The sequence below is a fragment of the Hippopotamus amphibius genome, chromosome 2, assembly GCF_030028045.1.
Source record: "Hippopotamus amphibius kiboko isolate mHipAmp2 chromosome 2, mHipAmp2.hap2, whole genome shotgun sequence".
NCBI classification, from domain to species: Eukaryota; Metazoa; Chordata; class Mammalia; order Artiodactyla; family Hippopotamidae; genus Hippopotamus; species Hippopotamus amphibius.
Window position 1 is genome coordinate 115,026,510 of NC_080187.1, and position 22,359 is coordinate 115,048,868.

Here is a 22,359-nt window from a genome sequence, read left to right on the forward strand (position 1 = left end):
ATTTTAGAATTCTGACCTCCAGAAATGTGAGACAGTAAATTTCTGCTGTGTAGCCACCCACTTGGAGGTGATGTGTCCCTGCAGCCCTAAGAAAGTCATCCATGGGGTCTTCTTGGAGACTGGGAACATGCCATCATCACCTCGGCTCTCCCCTCTGTGGTCCCCACCTGGGGTGCCCCTGGCCCTCCACACAGTGTAGCCACCCCCAGCTGTCTGAGGGCGGGGAGGCCTGGGCCCCGTCCACTCCAGGCCTTGGGGACTCATGCAGATGAGCCACGTGGTTGCTGATATTAGGATGGATCCGGGCCAGCCCGGGGGAGACGGGAAGGCCTCCAATAGCCTCCTGGCCCCTGGGGAGCTCTCCGAAGGCAGACGAAGCCCCAGCACTCATGTATCCCATGCAAAGTGAGCTGTGGTTTGCACTACTGAAGAGACACAGCAAACCGCGCCTCTGTGTCTGTGTCTGTGTGTGTGTGTGCGTGTGTGTGTGTGTGTGTGTTGGGCAGGGCCAGGGCAATGAACTCCGCCTTGGGTGAGAGGACAGGTCTCAGACAGGCCCAGAAGAACAGGTACAATCCAGATGGAGGGAGGCAGACCAGGCCAGGAGATTAACAGCCAACACTTGTTAAGCACCTACTGAATGCCAGGCACAGGACTAAATTTTCCAGAGGGACCTGATTAAGGAGGGGCTCTTAGCAAGCCCATTTCATGGGTTATGTGAGGTCACAGTCCCAGTAAATGACAGATTGGAGACTGGAACCAGGTCTGTCCTGCCCCACAGTTGAGCCCTGAGTGCTCCTGTGGCCTGTCTCTCCTCAGACCTGTTTCCAGGTCCCTGTGCAGGGAGGGTCACTTCCGGGGAGAGAAGAGAGCCCCGGGTTGGAGGGTGGGAGCCAGAGCAAGTGACGTAGCAGAAGACGCATCTAGATGGAATCTCTCAGGCTGTGGTGACTGAAAGGCAAAGGGGGGCAGGAGAGGGGGCCATCCACTGGGACTCTTGGGTGCCCAGCTCAATGGTTTCCTCAGCCTGGGGAGAAACTAGAGGAGGAGTGGGGCCAAGGGGGCACTGTGGATGTCCAGCAGACACGCAGACAAAGGGCTCCAGCCCCGAGCTCCATGGGCATGACCTCTGCAGGCTGGAAGGGAGGTCTAGGGTGACAGCCAGATGGGGACTCGGGGGACTGAGCCCTTTGTTTCTCCTCCAGGTGCAGCTGACTTTGTGAGAAGGCCAGGCCAGGCCAGACAGCCAGAAAGTCCATACCATTGGTTGTGGACTGAGAACCTAGAAACCTGGGTCTACCTCCCATCAGGAAGGCAGGTGGCCAAGCCTCTTCCCTCTGGCTCAGCAGCTCACTGGGCCACCTTGAAAACAGCTGTATGTGAGGCCTTTCCATGGAGCAGTCACATCCCATCCCTCGTGTGCATTTCCTGCGGTGCCAACGTATATTACCACAAACTGGGTAACTATAAAAACAACAGGAATTTATCTTCTCACAGTTCTGGAAGCCAGAAGTCTGCAATCAAGTGTCTCCGTGTCTATACCCCAGTCCACTCTGAATTCAGAATGGTCTCATCTTGAGATTCTTAGCTAATCACATCTGCAAAGACCTATTTCCACATAAGGTCACATTCTGAGATTGCAGATGGTTACAAATTTAGGGGACACTATCCAACCCACTACACTAGCCTTTCAACAATCCCATGAAGGAGGCCTCAGCATCCAACACTATGAATGAGGACACAGAAGGTGCAAAGAGGGGTCACAGGGCAGAGCAGTGTCTTGACCTCCAGAACCCTAATATGTTCCTCACCACTCCATGATGCCATCTAGGGAAGAGCTCAGCGTACAATGCCAGCTTGGGAGGCTGGGCCCTGAGGGGGGATGCGGTGGAGGTCAGGTGAGGCCTGGAGTCAGAGCACGGGGGGCCCAGGTTGTGCTGCCTTATTTTAGGGTAGCCACTTTCCCTCTCCAGGCCTGTTTGCCCACCTATAAAATGAGGCATTAAAGGGAGCAGAAAGAAACTGTCACAATTTAATTAACCCATAGTGGACTCAGCTCTTGGAATATATAAAGATACACAAAGAGCCCCTAAAGGAAAAGACAGACAACCCAACAGAGAAATGAGAGGGGGAAAACATCTTGCAGGGAAGCTTTACAGCAGAAGATATCCAATGACAATAAACATATGAAAGTATATTTCATTTGTCATCAGAACATGCAAACCACAATAAGCTGTCAAAATGGGAAAAGACAGAAAGTGCTACGTGTTAGTAAGGACATCAACCCTCATCCACTGCTGGAAGGTGTGGAAATGGTGCAGCCACTTTGGAGATGTTTGGTAATACCTGCCAAAGCTGAATACACACGTACCTTTTAATCCAACAGTTCTACTCAAGGGCTTCTGTGAAACAGAAGATTAAAACATTTGGGAGTGAAATGAAATGAAAAACCTAGAAACTACTAAAATACCCATCAAGAGTGGAACCGACCATAGAATTCAATTCACACAACAGAGTCCTGTAGGGCAATGAGACTGAACAAGCAATACTTACATGTAACAGTAGGGAGGAATCCCACAGATATAACGTGCAGACGTGAACGACTGACAAGTGGAAATAAATTCTACTTATGGAACATTCAGAATCTAATCTAAGGTGTTAAAAGAGAAGAGACTGGTTTCCGTTGGGTGTTGGTGACCTGAGGGAGGTGTGAGTGGGGCCTTGGGGTACTGGTCACATGTTGTGTCGCTATGTGAAAATTATGAAAAGCGTAGAAATATACTCTTTTGTATATATGTTATACTTCAATAAAAACTTTACAATATGCCTCAAAAGTAGATGCCATTTGAGGGTCCTGCCAGTAGATGCCCTTACGTGCAAGGGGCTTAGGAAGGAGCTAGCCTGCGGGACGCTGCCAAGGAATGGGGCCCAGGGAGACATGTAGAGGGAGGAAATGGGAAGTCCCAGGGGTCTCCACAAAGAGAGCAGAGGCAACACAGGCCCTCCCCCAGGGAAACTGAGGCCCTGAGGACAGGCAAGAGAAGAACAGAAATGGCCTTACTCACTTGGCAGACGGCCTTTCCTGTCGAGAAGTCCCCAGCACACAGCATGTCCTCATGCACAGAGACGTTCTTGCCTTTTCTAAGTCCGTATAATATATTACAGAACTTGTTCTCGATGAAGCCCACCTTACCCTCCTGGAGATGGAAGGATTCGAGCAGAGGCGCTGCAAGGAAAAGGAGATCAGTGAAGCGTGCTGTATCACCGCACCAAATTATGACCCTACAAATACCTACAAACATATGTTCTTTCCCCCTAAAACCATAAACAGTCCTTTCTTCAATAAACACTCTTGCTCATAAGTCTTTGCCTACATCTTTCCTCTTTCGATCTTAAAAAAATACAATTTTTCCCCCTGTGTTATTAAGTTCACCTAGTAAACCTACAAAGTAGATGGCTGACCTGGGTTGGGAGAAGAGCAAAGTGAGGTTCAGAGAGTGAAACCTAATTCTTCAGTTGTAATCACTCTAACTTGATCATGCAGGCTCAGAGGTCAGAAGTCATCCATGTGTTTTCTTTCCACTTTTCCCAAGCACGTCTTATGGCAATGGGAAATCAGGGTGTTTGCTGGTGACCTGGAATAGGCCAGGCCTCAAGTATGACCTTTGAGTTGAATCAAGTCATTTCAGATCCATGGTTGATTAAAACCTTGGAGTCAAGAACCAGAAAGACTTCAAGAACCCAGATTCTTGGTTCCAAAAGTCAGAGATTCCCAGACTTTCAGAGCTTTACACTTAAGGAACACTCAAGATTTAGAATCACACACTTTCAGAACTAGAGCTACAATGGTCCAATCCTCTGGAAATGAGGCACAATTGGCCAAGGTCCAGGGCCTCTTTGCCAGGGGACCCCTCAGGCAGAGCCACAGCTCCCTTCTTCCCTCCTCTGTCCTTCTCCCCTTCCTCCCTACCCTCATCTGCCCCCACCCATGACTCTCCCACACCCCCTCACTTTCCTCCTTGAGCATCCCCCAGCCAGTTATCCAGCAGGATGAGTTACTGGGTAGCTGCATGCCAGGGACTGGGAGGCAAGCAGGGATGATGTAGGAGGTGAAGTTCACAGGAAAGAGCAGCTGCAACATGGCTATGTCACTCCCGAAGGGATGGAACTTCTCAAAGTCTGGGTGGGTGATAATCCGCCTCAGGGGCATCTCTCGGGTGTGCTGGGTGCGCTGGTGCAGCTCGGCGTTTCCTAACACAACCCGGTAGTTCTCCGGGGCGTGGGATTTTCTGGAGTGGGAAGGGCACATTGTCACCGTCATCTCTGAGTGTGGGCTAGCTCCTTCCCTGCATCCTCATCGAACTGCCCACACCCCTCTGGACCCCTCCACCCCACATGGTGTCAGACAGCTTTTGTCTCCCCATTTCTAATGTTCAGGAGCCATTCTTTCTTGAAGAGAATTGATATTCTACCTACAACCTCAGATATATGGCTTCTCCATCACACACTAGAATCGGAGGAGCACTGAAACACCGTCCTTGGTGGGGTCATCAAATGAAGGCCTTTTGCTTGTACACAGGAGTTCTGGCTCAATCCCAGCACTAACTTGACCCTTCCCAAGACTCCCCATAACCCACCTTCTGGCCCCACACTTTTCCTGACCCCTCCTTTCTTTAAACACCTTCCTGCCCAACGGCTGCTTCTCCAGTTAGTTACAAGGACTCACAAACGATTTGTTACGTAAATGAGCACATGCGTGCAGGAAATGGAACCTTGCTTTGTTCCCTGAACACAGGTGTTGAGACATGCCACCTCCCTGACTGTTTGCATGGCTCGTCCACCTGAAGACCCTCTCTCACGCACTCCTTGCCCAAACCGTCCCCTCCAGCAAGCGCCTCCTTCTCCACAGCCCTTCTCCTGCGCCCCCCACCCATTGTGGTCCACCCTTCTCGCCCATGTTGGGCTTTCTCTTCTGACAGGATGGAGATGCGGTGAGGTGGGGTCTTGCCACCACTCCTGTGCCATGGAGCGTGGCACAGAGTAGATGCCAAGAGGACTCTGAGCTCTCAACGCTGCAGCTCCCAGAGCTGAGCTGTGATGCCCCAACTCCCTGGGGACCCCTCCTCATCTGCTCAGAAACTAGGACTGAGCCACGCCCAGGACAGCCAGGTGAGTTAGCCTCCTGAGCAGCCCTGTCACTCTCCCAGGGAGCCCCATCCCACACCTATGCAGCTTGGCACCACGGCTCCCCGCACATACACCCGTGACCGTGACTCCCCCTGGGCACACAGTTTTGCAGGAATAATAAAGAGAATCGCAGTCATACGTGTTGTCCCAGGTCCCTGCCTAGACTCTGACACCTGGAAATGTGGGGACACTGAGGAGATGCTGTGATCTGAGATGGGTCCACACCGCCCGGCAGCCAGGATGAACACTGCCAACCTCCTGAGGCACATCTGTGTTGGGGGACAGCCCCAGGGGCTGAAGGCAGAGCACAAGGAGGATCTGGGCAGGTGAGTGGGGAGGACAGTCCAGGTGGAGGGTAACAGGCCAAAGGCAGGAATGACATGCATCTGAAGGCCTTAGATTGCCCCAGAGGAAGGCCCAGAGGAGCTGACGTGGGACGCCCATCACCCCTTTTCTCCTCTTCCCTGCATCCCCCTCCCCTGCCAGTGCCTGTGCGGGAACCCTGGGAAGGAGGACTCACTTGAGAAAGCAGTGGGCGGTAGAAACAAGCCAGCTGGAGTTAATGAGGACAGCTCCACAGACATGCGAGCCTTGGTACTGCAAGCTGGCCTGCCAAGGCCACTGGCCAGGCACCACATCCTGGCCACCGAAGATCTTCCCCATCAACTTGCGTTTCCCGCACCCTGTGGAGACTCCCCTGCTGCCTGTGATAGAGACACTGCTCATACCCCAAATGGCACTACCAGGAAGGCCCTCTCCACTTCACAGATGAGAAAACCAAGCGTCCAGTGGCCTAGCCAAAATGGCAGAGCTACCTGGACTCTGCCTTCACTGGCTGCCACTGAGAATTGGACAGCAGAGCACAACACAGCAAGCCCTGTGGGGATGAGGACCCAGGGGTGTGGTGGGACGGAGCAAGGGTGGACCAAAGGCAGCCACAGCAGCTCACAGCAGTGTCTCCAGGGAGCTGGACATCCCTGCATGAGTCTGCCATGGGCTGGGCATGTCACAGACCTTATTTCCCTCAACCAGCACACCTCACTGCCTCCTCTTGTAGACCAAAGAACTAAAAATCTCAGAGGTTGCCAACATTACTTGCTCAAGATCATGGCTTCTAAGGACCTGTGCCCCCTCCACCTCACCCCAGTGTCTTAGGGAGGGAGATTTGCAGGCAGAAGTCAGGGGTGCAGTATGACCTGGGGAAAGTCACTCCCCTTCTCTGACTTAGGTTACTCCATTTCTCAAAGAAGAGGAAGTGGGCTCGTGGAGACCACCCTGGTTCTAGGACTCACACCTGGGAGGGCATCATGGCCTAGGGCCTGCGCGCCCAGGGCCTCAGGGAGGGGAATGAGACCCCTCACCTGGTGCTTTTCTCCACCCAGCCTCCCAGCCTCAGGGTCAGACCCTGCTGCGTCCCCACTTTCACAGCCCCACAAAGGTCCTGGGGCAGTTCCCACCCAGAGGCCCCACAGTGGGGGGCCTGTGACCCGCCTGTGTGGAGGGGTCTCTGGGCTGCCTGGTTGGAGGGAAGGGCAGAGAAGAGAGGAAATTCAGCGACTCTGGGCACCCCGGCCCTGGTCACCTCTGGCTCCTCTCAGGCCCTGCAGTGCAGACCATCTCAGCCCCCGCGCAGAGCCCCCAACGCACCTGTGGCTCCCGGGGCCAACCGCTGTGCTTCGGGAGCCAGAGCGCCGCCCCCCGCCGCGCCCCCCGCACCCGCCGCCGGGCCAGAGGCAGCCGTGGCTGTGACCGGGGCCCCTCGCAGCTCCAGGGTGGCCACGGGCAGCAGCAGTAGCCACAGGATCCCTGCAGGCTGCCCTGGGCCTTGGGGGAACCCCGCCTCCACGCCCATTGCCAGGGTGCTGACGCTGGCCTGACCTTGCCCCCCACCGCCCCCCGCCCGCCCTGCCTGACCCTGCCCTGACCCTCGCCTGACCCCGCCCCAGCCCAGCCCTGATCCCACCCTGACTTTTTTAATAACATTTTAAACAACTCTCCCGGGATATAATTTATATACCATGAAGTTCACTAATTAGAAGGGACAATTCAATGATTTTCAGTACATTTTACAAAGCTTATTTATATTTAAATAAACTTTTTTCTTTTAGAATAGTTTTAGATTTATGGAAAAGTTGCAAAGACAATACAAAGAGTTCCACTATCCCCTCACCCAGTTTCCCCTAATGTTAAGCTCTCATATGACGACGGCACATTTGTCACAACTAGTAGGCAATATTGATACATTAAAATTAACTGAAGTTCAGTCTTTCTCTGTTCTCAGTTTTTTAAAGTGTAAGCTGTATAGCATGATTTGACCTACACGTATCCTGAAGTGGTCCTCACAGTAAACTTAGTGAACATCCATTATCCCACAGAAATACAAACTTAAAGAAATAGAAAAAATAGTTTTTCCTTGTGATGAGAACTCAGGATTGACTCTATCAACTGTCATGTGTAATATACAGCAGTGTTTGTTCTATCTATCACATTGTGCTTTACATCCCTACTACTTATTTATCTTACAACTGGGAGTTTGTACCTTTGACTGCAGCTATCCAATTCCCCCTCCACCCACCCCCGGCCTCCACAAATCTGATCTCTTTTTCTATGCATCTGTTTGGTTTTGAAGTGTAACTGACCTGCAATGCTATGTTCTTTCCTGTTACACAAACTAGTGATTGACTATTTCTATACTTTTCAAAATGATAAGTCTAGTTATGTCATCAAAGATATTACATAATTATTGACTATATTCCCCACACTGTACATTTCGTATCCATTTCATACTCATTTATTTTGCAACTAGGACTTTGTACCTCTTCATCTCCCTCACCTATTGCTTTCTGGCCCTCAACCTTCTCCCTTCTGGCAACCACCCATTTGTTCTCTGTACCTATAACTCGGTTTCTGTTTTGTTATGTTTGTTCACTGGTTTTATTTTTTAGATTCCACATATGTCTAATCCTACAGTACTTGTCTTTGAGTTCTTTCACTTAGCGTAATACCCTCTAGGTCCATCCTTGTTGCCACAAATGGCAAGATTCCATTCTTTATCAGATATATGATTTGCAATGTTTTCTCTTTTCATTCTTTTAACTTTGGCTTTCGAAGAGCAAAGGTTTTTAATTTTGATGAAATCTCATTTACTCATTTTTTCTTGTATGGATGATGCTTTTGATGTTATACCTAAGAGATCATGAAGATTTTCTCCTGTGTTTCCTTTCAGAAGTTTTAGGGGTTGTTTCTTAAATTTGGATCTGTGATCAAAGTTGAGTTCATTTTTGTCTAGTGTGATGTAAATTTCTGTTTCTTTGCTTTTGGTTTTTCTTGTGGATATTTACCTTGGTTAAAAAAGAAAGATTAGTCTTTCGTGTATTGAATTATCTTGGGATCTTTGTTGCAAATCAATTCAGAATAAAAAGTAAGGTTTTATTTCTGGACTCAATTCTGTGCCACTGAATTGTATTCCTTTCCTTGTGACAGAAACCCACTGTCTCCATTAATATGTATTACAGTGCAATTTGAAATCAGGCAGTGAAAGTTCTCCAGCTTTATTCTTTTGCCAAACTGTTTAGGCTATTTTGTATCCTTTGCATTTCCATATGAATTTTAGGATCAGCTGTCAAATTCTACCCAAAAAAAAGCCTGCTAGAATTTTTACAGGGATTGCATTGAATTTATATATCAATTAGAGGAGAACTGCTTTCTTGATAATATGAAATTTCCTGATCTATGAGCAAGAAATGTTTCTCTTTATATAGATCTTTAATTTTTCTCAGCAAGATTCTGTAGTTTTCAGTGTACAGATCTTGCACCTCTTTATTAAATTTATTTCTAGGTATTTTATTCTTTTCCATGCTAGAGTGAATGAAATTATTTTAACGTCCTTTTCATATTGTTGTACCTAGTGTCTAGAAATGCAATTTATTTTTATAAGAAATATTGGTTCCTATGACCTTCCTAAATTTGTTTATTCATTCTAGCCTGTTCTGTTTTATTTTGTTTTGGTGTGTTCATTGGCATTTTCTAACATATGGGATCATGTCCTCTACAATAAAAGTTCTAATTCTACCATTTAAAGTTGGATGCATTTAATTTCTTATTTCTCTCCTCCCTTCGTTCCTCCCTCCCTCCCTTCTTTCCTTCCTTTCTCTTTCTTTCTTTCCTCCACTTCTTACAGGATACATTTATAAGAACCTTGCATTTTGAATATGGTATATGAATCTTTGTCTTTACCTTTGCCTGTTTGATCTATTCACATTTAATGTGATTATTGGTATGGTTGGAATTACAGTTTTCAGTTTGCTATTTTTCTGATTGTCTCTCATCTTTCTCCCCACTTCTGAGACAAGCTGGGACCTGGGGCCCTTTGCTGCAGGGCTGCACTGCTTGCACCTGGATAAACCGCTCCTCCAGCAACAAAATACAAAGAAACTGTATGGAACTAAAAATAACTGCGTGCATGCACAGTTGGGGCAAATTGTGGAACCAACAAATATAGAGAAACCAAAACACCCAGCTGCCACTTTTGAGGAGCCCGGAGCAAAAGCAGGGTGTTAGGAGAAAAAGCAGGGTACTGTGCATGCCCCCTGCACACAACACCGCCTAAGGGGTGGGCAAAACACCTAAGCCACCCCTCTGGCCCAAGTTCTGGACACATCCCTACCCTCACCCCATATAGAGAACATGCTTGCCCCCCTTGGTGAGTGGTCAGGCAAGGAAGCCTGTTGCTTGTGCTTGCTCCCCATGGCTGCAGCAGGGCCCCAGGAGAGCCTTGCCTGAAGTTCTTGTCTGGCCTCTAGTCAATTTCTGTTGATGAGGGAAGGCCAAGAACCCTGTTTGGTAACATGACAGCTTCCACACCTGCATCCTGAGGACACAGGTATTCACGTAATTCATGCACGATACTCAGGACAGTGTATGAGTATTTAGCCAGGGTGACCCCTCGTTACTACCTCAGCCCCTGGCTCACAGGCAGTGAATTACTGTTCCTGATGCTGTGAGTCAGATGTGCTCCCACCAGGTGTTGGAGTGAAAAAGCCCCACGTGGCACTGCCTGAGATGGCATCTCGGTGGACGTCAGGATTTAGTCTCCACCTGTGATGTTCCCCAGCCTCGACGTGTGGAGTAATGTGTATGCCTGCAGTAAAGGCTCAGGGAACAGAAGATTCCTGGGATTCTTGTTAGGGCAGCAGTGGGCTCTGCACTATAATGGCTCCTGTGGGCTGGAGGTGGTGCTGCTTTTAGGGACTTTTCCAGAACCAAAGAGTCAGTAGGTCTGTGGGCCTTGTCTCCGGAAGGGATTCCAACACTGTGATTACTCATCTTAGAGATAAAAGACACTCTCATATATGGGTATCTATCTAGGTGTGTATTACATGAACCACAGTACAAGGTACAAAAGGAAATGCCAAGGGCACAGTAGACACAGAGGAAAAGGCTCCGCTGCGAATTCCTCAGGCTGTACCTAGGTGTACAGTAGGCCCTGGGGGCACACCGCATGGTTTCTGGAATGTGTGTAAATCCATGTTTCAGAGATGTTCTTCGTGATGTCTAATGTTTGTGGATCCTAGTTGGTCCTTGGCTTTACAACGGAAGCCCTTGTAGGGAAACAGCTCTGTCAGCACTGCTGCCCCCGTGTTGCCACGCCTGCACCTCTGTTTACATCATTGGCCTCTTCAGCTGGCTGGTTCTTGGCAGGAAACATAAGCCCCCTCTCCATTCTGTGAGAGCCCTTTGGTTATAACCAGACACTGTCATCTATCTGCACGTCCATCCAGAGGGGCACCCGAGACACGTCCCCACACACCGAGGGGTGATTGGAGGAGACCCCCTTGGCAGCCCCTCTCTGTGGGGGGCACTGTCCATCCCTCGGGACCCTCACAAGCAACATGGAACTGGTCTGCAAGGGCCCCAGGAGGGGACCACGGCTGTCCTGCCCACTGACACTGAGGAAAGTCGGCGACACTGCTTCTGTGTAACACACAGAGATGAGTTTTTAAAGTCAGAGTTATCCAACAATAAAAATTCAACCATGGGCTAGGTAGGAGAACTTGTGGCAGGAACTGGAGAGGGGAATACATTATCTGATGAGCAGCTGAATCCTCTGAGATGCTTTCATGCTGATTATATGCTTTTTATAAAGTTAATAGTGAACTATTAATAATAGCTGATATTTATTGAATGCTTACCACGTATCTGACATTATGCCAAGCATGTTATACACATTATTTCATTTAATCTTCACAGCGAACCTTTTGATAGCTTTTATCTCTAGTTTACAAATGAGGTATCTGAGTGTTACTGAGGGTATACGACTTTCCAACATTACACAACTAGTATATTGTTTTAAAACCCAGGGCAAAAAAACTAAACTGAACTTGTTACCTCCCCCCCAAATTTTATGCCTTTTTCTGTTTTCTGTCTCCATGAAATGAGGTCAGAATTGTCTACTTCCCCAAACTTAAAGCTTCAACCTCATCCTCAGACATGATTTCTCCCATTTCTCCCTAAGACAATCAATGGATTTTATCAAATCTGAAGTGGCTTTGGTACATCTGGGTACTTTAAGATATGGCTCTCAGCATGAAGGAGAAAGAGGGGATAGAAATACAGATTTTGCAGTTATCAAGAATGTACTTTGGAAAATAGTATAACTCGGGATGAGACTGACACTTTTATATATTATCGTAGGACTGTAAATGGACTCAACAGTGTTCTCAAAGAAACTGAACAGCACGAAAAATGTTCCTGTTAGAATAAGTAGGGGGGAAATATCCTAAGCTGAATAAGTAATATGTATTCAACAAATGTCTTTTAGTTCATTGATTCAGAGGCTGCATCTTGTCTTTCTCCTCCTTGCTGACTCCTTTTGAGCTAAATCATGTATACTGGGACAATGTGGATAATGAAAATGTGCTTGTATGACTCAACTGTGTAAACCCCTTACGCCTACTTTTCCAGTTGCTCTTTATATTAAACAAAATGTAGATTTTTAAAGATCTAATGAAGGTGTAACGACAGGCTTTTTCATTACAAGTATCAAAGTAACCACTGAAGGAAAAAATTAGCTTTTGATTCCTTCTTTTTGTAAGTAGACATCTGATGATCAATTCGAGGATTAGTATTAAGAGACCCAGAAACCATCTGCAGAAAAATGGTAAGGAGTGCTTCCTCAAGAATGTCAGTATAATAGCCTGTAGTGTTTATAGCAGAGGGCAGAAGACCTTCCCTCATATTCCACCTAATAACTACCTCAAAGCCACATTTTTACTATAACACCAGGACCAAAGCTCAGGATGGAGACCACAAGGCTAGGATTCATTAATAACATGTATATTGAGATAATTTTAAATAAATAGAATGAGTAATAAAGATGAAATTATAAACACTCTCAAAAATACACTTTATATAAGATAGAAATATTTCAATATAGCTAAAGAAATGTGACATGTACACTTTTAATGTTTTTATTAATCCAGCACATTTTTATCATTATATGAATATACTAACATTTTTTGCTGAAAACTCTGAAATTACAGAAATGTATAAAAAGTGAAATTAGTCACTCATCATCCCAATATTAAAAGGAAAGCTCTACAAATATTTAGGTATCTAAACTATAGCTATATATATTACTATATGTAGTATAATGATTGTGTGTGTGTATATACATTATTTTTTTACATTTTATGACAAACACCAATGAACTATGAGCATTTTCCTCTATTACTAAATAATCCATTTATCTTCATAGAAGTCCATTTTATGCCTTCATCACGATTTATTTCTTAATCTTGAGAAAGTATAATTTAAAATTATTTGATGACAGGCAGTGATACAGTAGTGTATGGAGCAGTTATCAAAGAAATCATGTGCAGAACCAAACAAAGATACTGAAAGCAAAATAAGCATAAAATGGCCACAGAATGTTTGCATGTAACAGTGATTAGCTAAAGATGGTGGGAGGAGGGGGCCTATCAGGAGGGAGGGGAGAGTTAGATAAAGAAGGATTTTGAAAGCCATGCTTAAAGAGTTCACAGTTTATCCTGAGGGCATGTTTGTGTATGGAGGCATACTCTAATAAAATCAATGTTTTTGAAAGTAAGTGGCCATATGTTATGGGAGTGGAGTGAGGAAGGAGAGACTGAAGACAAGCAGACCTGTAAAGTGGTTGCTGTATTAATTCCAGGAAGAGATGAAAGGGATGGCACAGGGAATGGAAAGAAAGGGGCAGATGAAGAGAAACCTTTTGAGTAACAATGTCATATAACTGAGTCTCTCTGATTGGAGAGGAAAAACAAACATTACATTGGTTTTGAACAGGAAAGTTGAAGCTGTGGCAAACCCCCAACTCAAAACTGTGGTCGCTATTTGGAGTATAATAAAAGAGTCTGTTGCAGTTCTGAATAAGTAACTGTACAAAAGTTACCTGCAATGTTGGAGACTTGAGCAAGAATAAGCTAAGGATAAAAGGAGTAAATAGCAAAAGTTTGAGAAGTACATGGAGGGAATGTCCATAGTAAAGAAGGCAAGAGGAGGAAAATAACCAGGAAGAAAGGAAAACGAAAGCAAAAGCAGCTAGAACTGGGCAAATTACAGAAAGGAATAAAACAATGAGAACTGGAAAGACTACTGGACTTGACAAAGAGTTCCTGGGGTGATTTCAAGAAGGCAGTTTCAGGCAACATATGGGAAAAATAAAACAAAAATAAAACAAAACAAAATAAATAAAATAAAATAAAACCCAGGGTATCTGACAGCAGAGTCTGAACACTGTGCTATACCTTCCTCACCTTTAGTCTCCGCAGATGGACAACCGTGAACCCAGTTACACAGGCCATTATGTTAATATTTACAAGTACATGTGGAATAACTTGAGAGTGATTGATTTTGGAAACACATTTGCATGGTTGAGATTCAATCATGAGTAACTTGTGTTCACACAACTTTCTGCAAGGGGAGTAATTCTACCATTAAATTATAGAAGCACTGTTCCTGGGCCAAGCTCTGTCCTCACACATTTGTGTCCCTAAGCACTTTGCATGTCATGAGAATGAGAAGCACCCTTTATCTGGTCATCCAGGAAGGGTGTGGGTTTACGAGCTAGGATGGGCTTGTTTTGAAGCGTGTTTAGAGCCTTGCAAGATCTTGGGCAATTAAATACCTCCCTGAGCACTGACATTTATTTCATAATTTTTTTTTAATTTACTTATGTATTTATGTATTTATTTATTGGCTGCGTTGGGTCTTTGTTGCTGCACACAGGCTTTGTCTAGTTGCGATGAGCAGGGGCTACTCTTTGCTGCGGTGTGTGGGCTCTAGGCACATGGGCTTCACTAGCTGCGGCACATGGGCTCAACAGTTGCGGCTCATGGGCTTTAAAGCACAGGCTCAATAGTTGTGGCACATGGGCTTAGTTGCTCCGCGGCATGTGGGATCATCCTGCAGCAGGGATGGAACCCCTGTCCCCTGCACTGGTGGCTGGATTCTTAGCCACTGCGCCACCTAGGAAGTTCCTACTTCATAATTTTTAAAGCTACAGTTCATCCAAACCTTACACCCAAACAAAGCATGTGAAAATATCACAGAAAAACAATATCGGAAAAGAAGGTCTGGGTGCCTTGTGATTCACAGGGCATAAGCCAGAACTGCCCTTGAAATTGAGGGACTACTGAATTTTGGCTCTCGGTTCTCATTATAAGCAACAAATGAGCAACTTTTTAAGAATTGCCTCAAGTATTTTCAACTTCTGTGGCTTCTCCTGAAGTCAAGATCTCTAGTTGTAATGATTTAAAAACCACCAGTGGATCAACCTATCAGTTAAATGTATTAACATCCATACATAGCCTGTTTCTACAGAGCCAGCCACCACAGAGGATAAGTCAGTAAGACAAGATCCATAGTCTGCAGTGTAGCTGATGAGACAAGTTACACAAGACAGGGGATAATATAAACACAAATTTAAGATGTATGAGCAGTGCTTTGGGGAATAAATACTCATATATAAATCACCACAGCAGCTAAGGATTATTTCATAGTTCCAGCATATGATTTCTTAATCAGCTCACAGAAGTCAGTGTTTTAATAAGGGTCATTATTCCACATGAAGCCAAAAGATGAATTTTCCAGATCAGTCAAATTTAATCCTTCAAGAAGCAAAGAACTTTCTGAGTCACCTTCTGTTTGACATCTTTGAAAACTGGATTCTACCTTACAAAACATTCTAACATTCCTGCCTGAAAAGCCAGAGGATATGGAGCTATGGTAGTCATTGGGAACACTCATAAATATTTAGCTTCTCCCTTCAGCCCAAGGAGGAGTGCACTTCTCCGCCCCCTCAGAAGTTAAGTGTGGTCACTGACTGTCTGTGGCCAACGACATGTGAGCCTAAGTGTCTGTGTCACTTCTGTAAGAAGCTTCAAGGGTCAGCGCGTGAATCACGTGTTCCTTCTCTCACTGCTGTAGTTACTATGCAAAACGTGCTCAAATAAAGCCTTCCTCAGTCTGGGTCTCTGAGATGCTCAAGGGCAAACACCCCTCCCACCCAGGCTGACCAAGCAGCATGCGCTAAAAGTCATCTTTAATTGTTTTAAGCCACAGAGCTTTGGGGGTTGTTGGTTACTGAAGGAAAACCTAGGCTGTCTTATGTTGGAGTCCTATTTAACGATTAACAGATAGAGCAGGGCCATTAACACCAAAGGGTTGTTTGAAATTGGCCATTTCACATTAAAATCAAGCTTTCTGGCTCCTGTATGACTGAAAAAACTCTGACATGTTTATACACGGTTGCCCCCTTAAGCATATCAGTGAGCACATATGGATTCTCCAGCTCATGACAGCCCTCATCACTCACCACAACTATACTTGAGCAGTCTTCCTTCCTGAGTGGAGTGGAGATATTTGAGTTTCAGCCTCTATACTCAACTGCCTAAGCGTCACTCGCCTATTGTGCTGACTGCCATCCACTGGAATCACATCTTACTTCCAGTTACAAACTTCAGCTATACTGGCAGCAATACAAAAAGTACAAATGTCATCCGTATAGCACCACGGTTAAGAAAACAGACTTTGAAATTTGGTTTCTTGGCTCCAAATTCCAGCTCTACAACTTTCTAGCTGTGCCATCTGGGCAAATTACTTAGCCTCTCCAACTTCCAGTTTCCCTACAGAGTGGGGATAATGACTTTCCCGGCTTCATAGTGTACGACGAGCTAACACAGTAACGTGCGCAGACAATGTCTGACACCTTGTAAGCACCCAGTACATGCTAGATGCTATTCTTTTTATTAGAAATACAAACTGATTTCTTGTTACCCAGTCATCAAAGAATTCAATACACCTGCATGATAAATTGGATTTGCTCTGCAGATCTGGTTCCAACCAGGTATTGTTTCTGATGAAAATCAGACCTCCAAAGCAGAAGCAAATTTCATTCAGTGAGTATAGTTGTCATGGTGTCTGCTGCACTCAAACTCACATTCCCAGGAGCACGGTGACACGGTCATGTAAATGAGCAAACTATACACACTCTTGCAAAAATTATCTGCAGTCCCTGCCAAGTGAACATCAGGGACCAGTTCACTGACCCTAAGGTGATCAGAGAGAATCACACAGTTTACTTTCTCCCATCCTAAAGGCTGCGGACAGCCACGGCCACATTGTACGGGAAAGGGAATTTATGTGAACATTATCCCACTGAAGGAAAGCTTCCCACTGAATTCAACAGAGAAGCGTCTGAGTCACTTCTGAAGAAGTGTGTCCAATTCATTTTTACTTGAATAGCCTTGCCAGAAGAGTACTCAGCTTTCAGCAAGGTATCACCTGTGCCTGCCCCAAGAATCTGCGTAGCCATGAGACTCACAAAAACATGATAGGAAACACATATTCTAAAGAGCTGAATTTGGCACCGAAAACCACCTTTATCCTGCAATCTCCTTCAAACCTTGGAAACTACTGGAGCAAACTATGCACCTTAGCCAAACAAGAGCGGGCTCTGGTCAGTGAGCACAAGGAGAAACCAGGGAAAGGGCACCAGGGTAGCCTGCAGGGCTCCCATGTGACAGCTATTGTGCTGGGTTCCTGAAATGTTGGTCATGAAAGAACACATTTATTTATTTATGTTTTAGGATTTTTTTAACGAAGTTTAATGTTTTTTAAATGTATCACGTAAACTAGTCCTGCTTGTTTTCACGCTGCCTCACAAATAAAAAGTCACTATAAATCCACCTATTTACGGTTGTCCTTAACAGCAAAAGCAACTCTTTTCTAGGAGTTTAATTCTACTAATAACACTGTTAAATGGTTTACAGGCTACACGTGAGTTTTCGGCGTGATTCAAATTCCTTTTTTGTCCAGTGGTACCTTTTGTTCCTGTCTGCCTCTTGTAATCAGACCCTCCCTGCTGCTCTGAGAACCGTGAAAGGAAAGGCAGCAGGACAGTGTCGCACTGATGAGCTGAGTGTACATGTTCAGCACAACCGGGCACTATTAACCCATCAACAGTCTGACTACAGAATAAGGATGATGAACTGTACTCTACAGGTAACTTTTCATTCTTTCAGATTATCCCTCTTACATGAGGATACTTTTTACTTTTTCAGGCGATTCTGTAATTACCAGTATATCAGTTTCTTGAGCCTGCCGCACCTAATAGGATAAAGAGCCAATATCCATACCATTTCTTTTTTTTAACTTTTTATTTCATAATGGAGTATAGTTGATTAATGAAAGGACGAATTTAAAATAGGACCTCTATGGAGGGTAACATCTCCTTTTTACAGACTGAGGAGACCAAGGCTCAGAGGAAATTAATACATCCTGCACCAAGTAGAGTTCACTCCAACCATGTCACTGAGACTGCTTAAGCTGCGGTCACCAATGATGTCTGTTTGGTCCAAATGAAGCAGGCATATTTCAGTTCTTTTCCCTCTCGACTTCTCTGAAGCATTTGGCACTGTGAACCTTTCTTCTTAAACACTCGCCCACCCATATCTTGTTTTTCCCAGTTTTCTATTACACAGAAGATTGGTTTGTGTAGTCTCCATCATGGGCACCTCTTCCAATGCTCGCCCCTTAAATGATGGGGCCAGAACTCTGTCCTTGGGAATCTGCTCTTCTCATTCAGTCCCCAAGGACAGACATTAGCTTTAACCATGCGATGACCCCAAGATCTCTATTTCTCATCTAGAATTCTCTCCTAAGCTCTACATTCATGTATCATCTTGGATATCCACAGGTACATCAGGCTCATCATCTTTTCCCCACACACTTGGTCCTCACACAGTATCTTCTGCCTCATCATCTACTTAGTTCTCACGTCAGAAATCCAGACATCATTCTAAACTTCTCTCTCCCACTCCCCATGTCCAATCAAACATCCAGCCCTAAAAGATCTGCTTCTTTAATCTGTAGAGCCTGTCTTCCCTTCTTCACTCACCCTACCTCTGCCTTACTTGAAGCTCTTGTTATCTCAACTCGACCTCTTAATATCTGCTCCAACCCTGTCTTCCCCAAATAATCTGCCACATTGCCACTTGAGTGATCTTTCTAAAGGCAATGCCAACTCAGCTATTCCTTCTAAAAGGCTTCATTAGCTCCTCTTATAACTTTCAGAATAAGTTCATGATTGGTTTCCACGCATATCTGTAGCCTCAACTTCTCGCATTATCCCACAGGCATTTTTCACCTCAACTCTACAGAATGAATCAAAGATGCTTAAATACACCTAAACACATCTCTACCCCATCCCTTCTGCTTGCGATTCTCTTCCTCATCGTGGTTTATGTAACTTCTATTCAACTTTTCAGAACCTCAATGTCAAAACATTACCTTGATCACATTGCTCCTCTTTAGCCCAAACTCAATTGTTTTTTATAACAATTATTTTTCATTATAAAAGCATTACACACTCACTGTCAAAACCTTGGAAAACAGAAAAGCATAATTCCACTGATAGATAATAGCAATTATTATGATTTAGTGGAAGAGCCCCAAAGTTAACTGGTGGTTATAAAGGGAAGCAATTGACAGCACATAAAATAGGGGAATGAAGAAGTAAACTCTGACCTTTGGCAAGATTAGGCAACAGCAAACACCAAATAAGATGGTTTAACAGTGGGAGAGAAAGGAAGAGATATTGGTGAGGCCACCAAGGGAGATGGGCTAGTCTAGTCTTGGGGTGAAAAGGTTCAAGTGACAGAGGAAAGAAGAGTAAAATGTGAGAGATTTGACAGAGGTACCAGGATATAGAGGACATGTAAGCAAATACACTCTGTGACTACAGTATGAATTCAGGAAGGTACCACTGAGAAGTGTGGTCTCATACACAGAAACCAACAGAAACAGCAGTTAGAATAACTAGTGGGTCTGGGAAGGACAATACTAATTCATTTGAGAAGGTGTGGGGATCAGAGGACTCTGATGGTGTATTGGAGGAATCTGTGGAATCCCCCAGAACGGATACCAAGAAAATTCAAGACTGGAGGTTGAGAGAGAAATGAAGGAGAGACCAAGAGTTATGAATAGCCTCTATATTTGCAAGTAGGTAAGACTCATTCATTCAGCCAGTTTTTAACTGAGGACCTTTGATGGGGTCAGACGTTGTGGAGGTCCTGGGGTATGGCTGTGAGTCTAAATGCACCAATTGAAAAGACAGAGAATGTCATGATAGATCAAAAAACGAGATCCAACTATCTGTTGTCTGAAGAAACCCATCTGAAATATAAAAGCATCTACAGATTAAAAGTAAAGGGATGGAGAAAGACATACTATGATAACATTAATAAAAATAAAGCAGGAGTAGGTACATTAATTTCAGACAGAGCAGACATCAGAACAAGGGAAGTTATCAAGAGCATTTATGTAATGATAAAGGTGTCAATACTCTGAGAAACATAATTCTTAAGGTGTATGTGCCTAACAATGGAATGTCAAAATACATGAGGCAAAAACCTACAGAACTGCAAGGAAAAATTGGTGAATCCACCATTATAGTTGGAGACTTCAACACCCCTCTATCAGAAATGGATAGATCCAGCACATGGGAAAAAAAATCAAAGAAGAACTAAATAAATGGAGAGATATTCCATTTTTGTGGATAGGAAGATTCAACATTATCAAGATGTCAGCTCTTTCCAACTTGTTCCAGAAAGTTATTGTGTGGATATTAGCAAACTGATTCTCAAGTTTACGTAAAGAGGGAAAAGACCCAGAACAGTCAACACGACACTGAAGGAGAAGAACAGAGTCAGAGAACTAACACTGTCCACTTCAAGGCTTACTAATAAAGCCAAAGTAATCAAGATGGTATGGTACTGGAAAAAGAGTAGACAGGTAGATCAATGGAACAGAATACAGAGCACAGAAATCAACCCGCATGAATACAACCAAGTGATCTTTGACAAAAGGCAACACAAGGGACAAAAGATAGTCTCCTCAACAACTGGTGCTGGAACAACTGCACATCCACATGCAAAGAAATGCATCTACACACAGACTTACATCCTTCACAAAAGTTAACTCTAAATGGATCATACACCTCAATGTAAGACACAAAACTATAAAACTCCTAGAAGGTAACCTAGAAGGAAGCCTAGGTGACCTTGGCTATGGAGATGACTTTTTAGATACAACACCAAAGGCATGATCACTGGAAGAAATTACTGATAAGCTGGACTTCATTAAAATCAAAAGCCTGGGGACCTCCCTGGCGGTCCAGTAGTTAAGACTTTGCAGGGGGTGTGGGTTTGAGCCCTACAGGTTCAGGGAGCTGTGAGCCCACAGGCCTCGCAGCCAAAACACGAAAACAGGAAACAGAAGCAATACTGTAACAAATTCAATAAAGACTTTACAAATGCTCCACGTCAAAAAAAAAAAAAAAAACAACCTTAAAAACAAAACAAATAAAATAAAATGCCTCTGCTGTGCAAAAGACACTGTCAAGAAAATAAGAAGACAAGTCACACCAGGAGAAAATATTTGCGAAAGACTCATCTGATAAAGGATGGTTATCCAAAATATATAAAGAACTCTAAACAATAAGAAAATAAGCAACCCAATTAAAAAACAGGCAAAAGACCTGAACAGACATCGCATCAAAGAAGATATATATGTGATAAATAAGCATGTGAAAAGATGCTAATATTATATGTCATTAAGGAATGGCAAATTAAAATAATATACCACTACACACCTATTAGAATGACCAACATCTGGAGAAATGACAACACCAAAAGCTGGTGATGATGTGGAACAACAGTAACTCTTATTCACTGCTGGTAGGAGTGCAAAATGCAGTCACTTTGGAAGACAGCTTGAGACTCTTACAAAACTAAACATACTCTTACCATGATGCAGCAATCACATCCTTCATATTTACCCAAATGTGTTGAAAAGTGGTGTCCATACAAAAGCCTGCACATGGATATTTATAGCAACTTGATTCATAATTGCCGCAACTTGGAAGCAACCAAGATGTCCTTCGGTAAAGTGAATGAATAAATAAAATGTGGCACATCCTGACAACGGAATATTATTCAGCACTGAAAAGAAATAAGCTATCACGTCATAAAAAGACACAGAGAAAATTTCAATGCATATTACTAAGTGAAAGAAGCCAACCTAAAAGGCATATGATTTCAACTATATGACATTCTGGAAAAGACAAGACTACGGAGAATGTTAAAAGAGCAGTGGCTACCAGGGGTTAAGAGTGGGAGGGATGAGTAGGCAGAACACAGAGGATCTTTAGGGCAGTGAAAATACTCTGTATGATACCATAATGACGGATACACGTCATCATACTTTTGTGCAAACCCATGCAATATCCAACTCCAAGAGCGGACCCTAAAGGAAACTATGGACTTTGGGTGACTATGATGTGTCACCGTAGGTTCATCAGTTGTAACAGAGGCACCGCTCTGGTGGGGAGAGTTGAAAATGGTGGAGGCTCTGCATGTGCGCGGGCAGGGGGTATATGGGAAACATTAGTACCTTCCACTCAATTTTGCTCTCAATCTAAAACATTGAGTCCTTCTTTAAAAAGATGGGAAAGGGGAGAGAAGAGGTCAGGAAAGGCCTGGAAAGGTAAGCAAGGATCCTGGATGTCCTCATCAATGCAATGACAAGCCAAGTGGGGATTTTGGGGGCAGGAGTGACAAACTCTGATTTAGG

The 22,359-nt window shown here is 44.6% G+C and overlaps 1 protein-coding gene across 1 annotated transcript in view; it reads right to left on the minus strand.

The window, feature by feature from the left end:
* Window positions 1–22,359, minus strand: part of LOC130844428 (uncharacterized) — a 31,451-nt gene that overhangs the window by 2,563 nt on the left and 6,529 nt on the right. Inside the window, exons 3-8 of the mRNA XM_057720677.1 lie at window positions 13,619–13,649; window positions 10,935–11,160; window positions 6,835–7,151; window positions 5,708–5,891; window positions 4,012–4,289; window positions 3,066–3,226 (exon numbers count right to left, since the gene is read on the minus strand). Coding sequence (XP_057576660.1) covers window positions 3,066–3,226; window positions 4,012–4,289; window positions 5,708–5,891; window positions 6,835–7,151; window positions 10,935–11,160; window positions 13,619–13,649 — 1,197 coding nt within the window. The remainder of the gene's footprint in view (window positions 1–3,065; window positions 3,227–4,011; window positions 4,290–5,707; window positions 5,892–6,834; window positions 7,152–10,934; window positions 11,161–13,618; window positions 13,650–22,359) is intronic.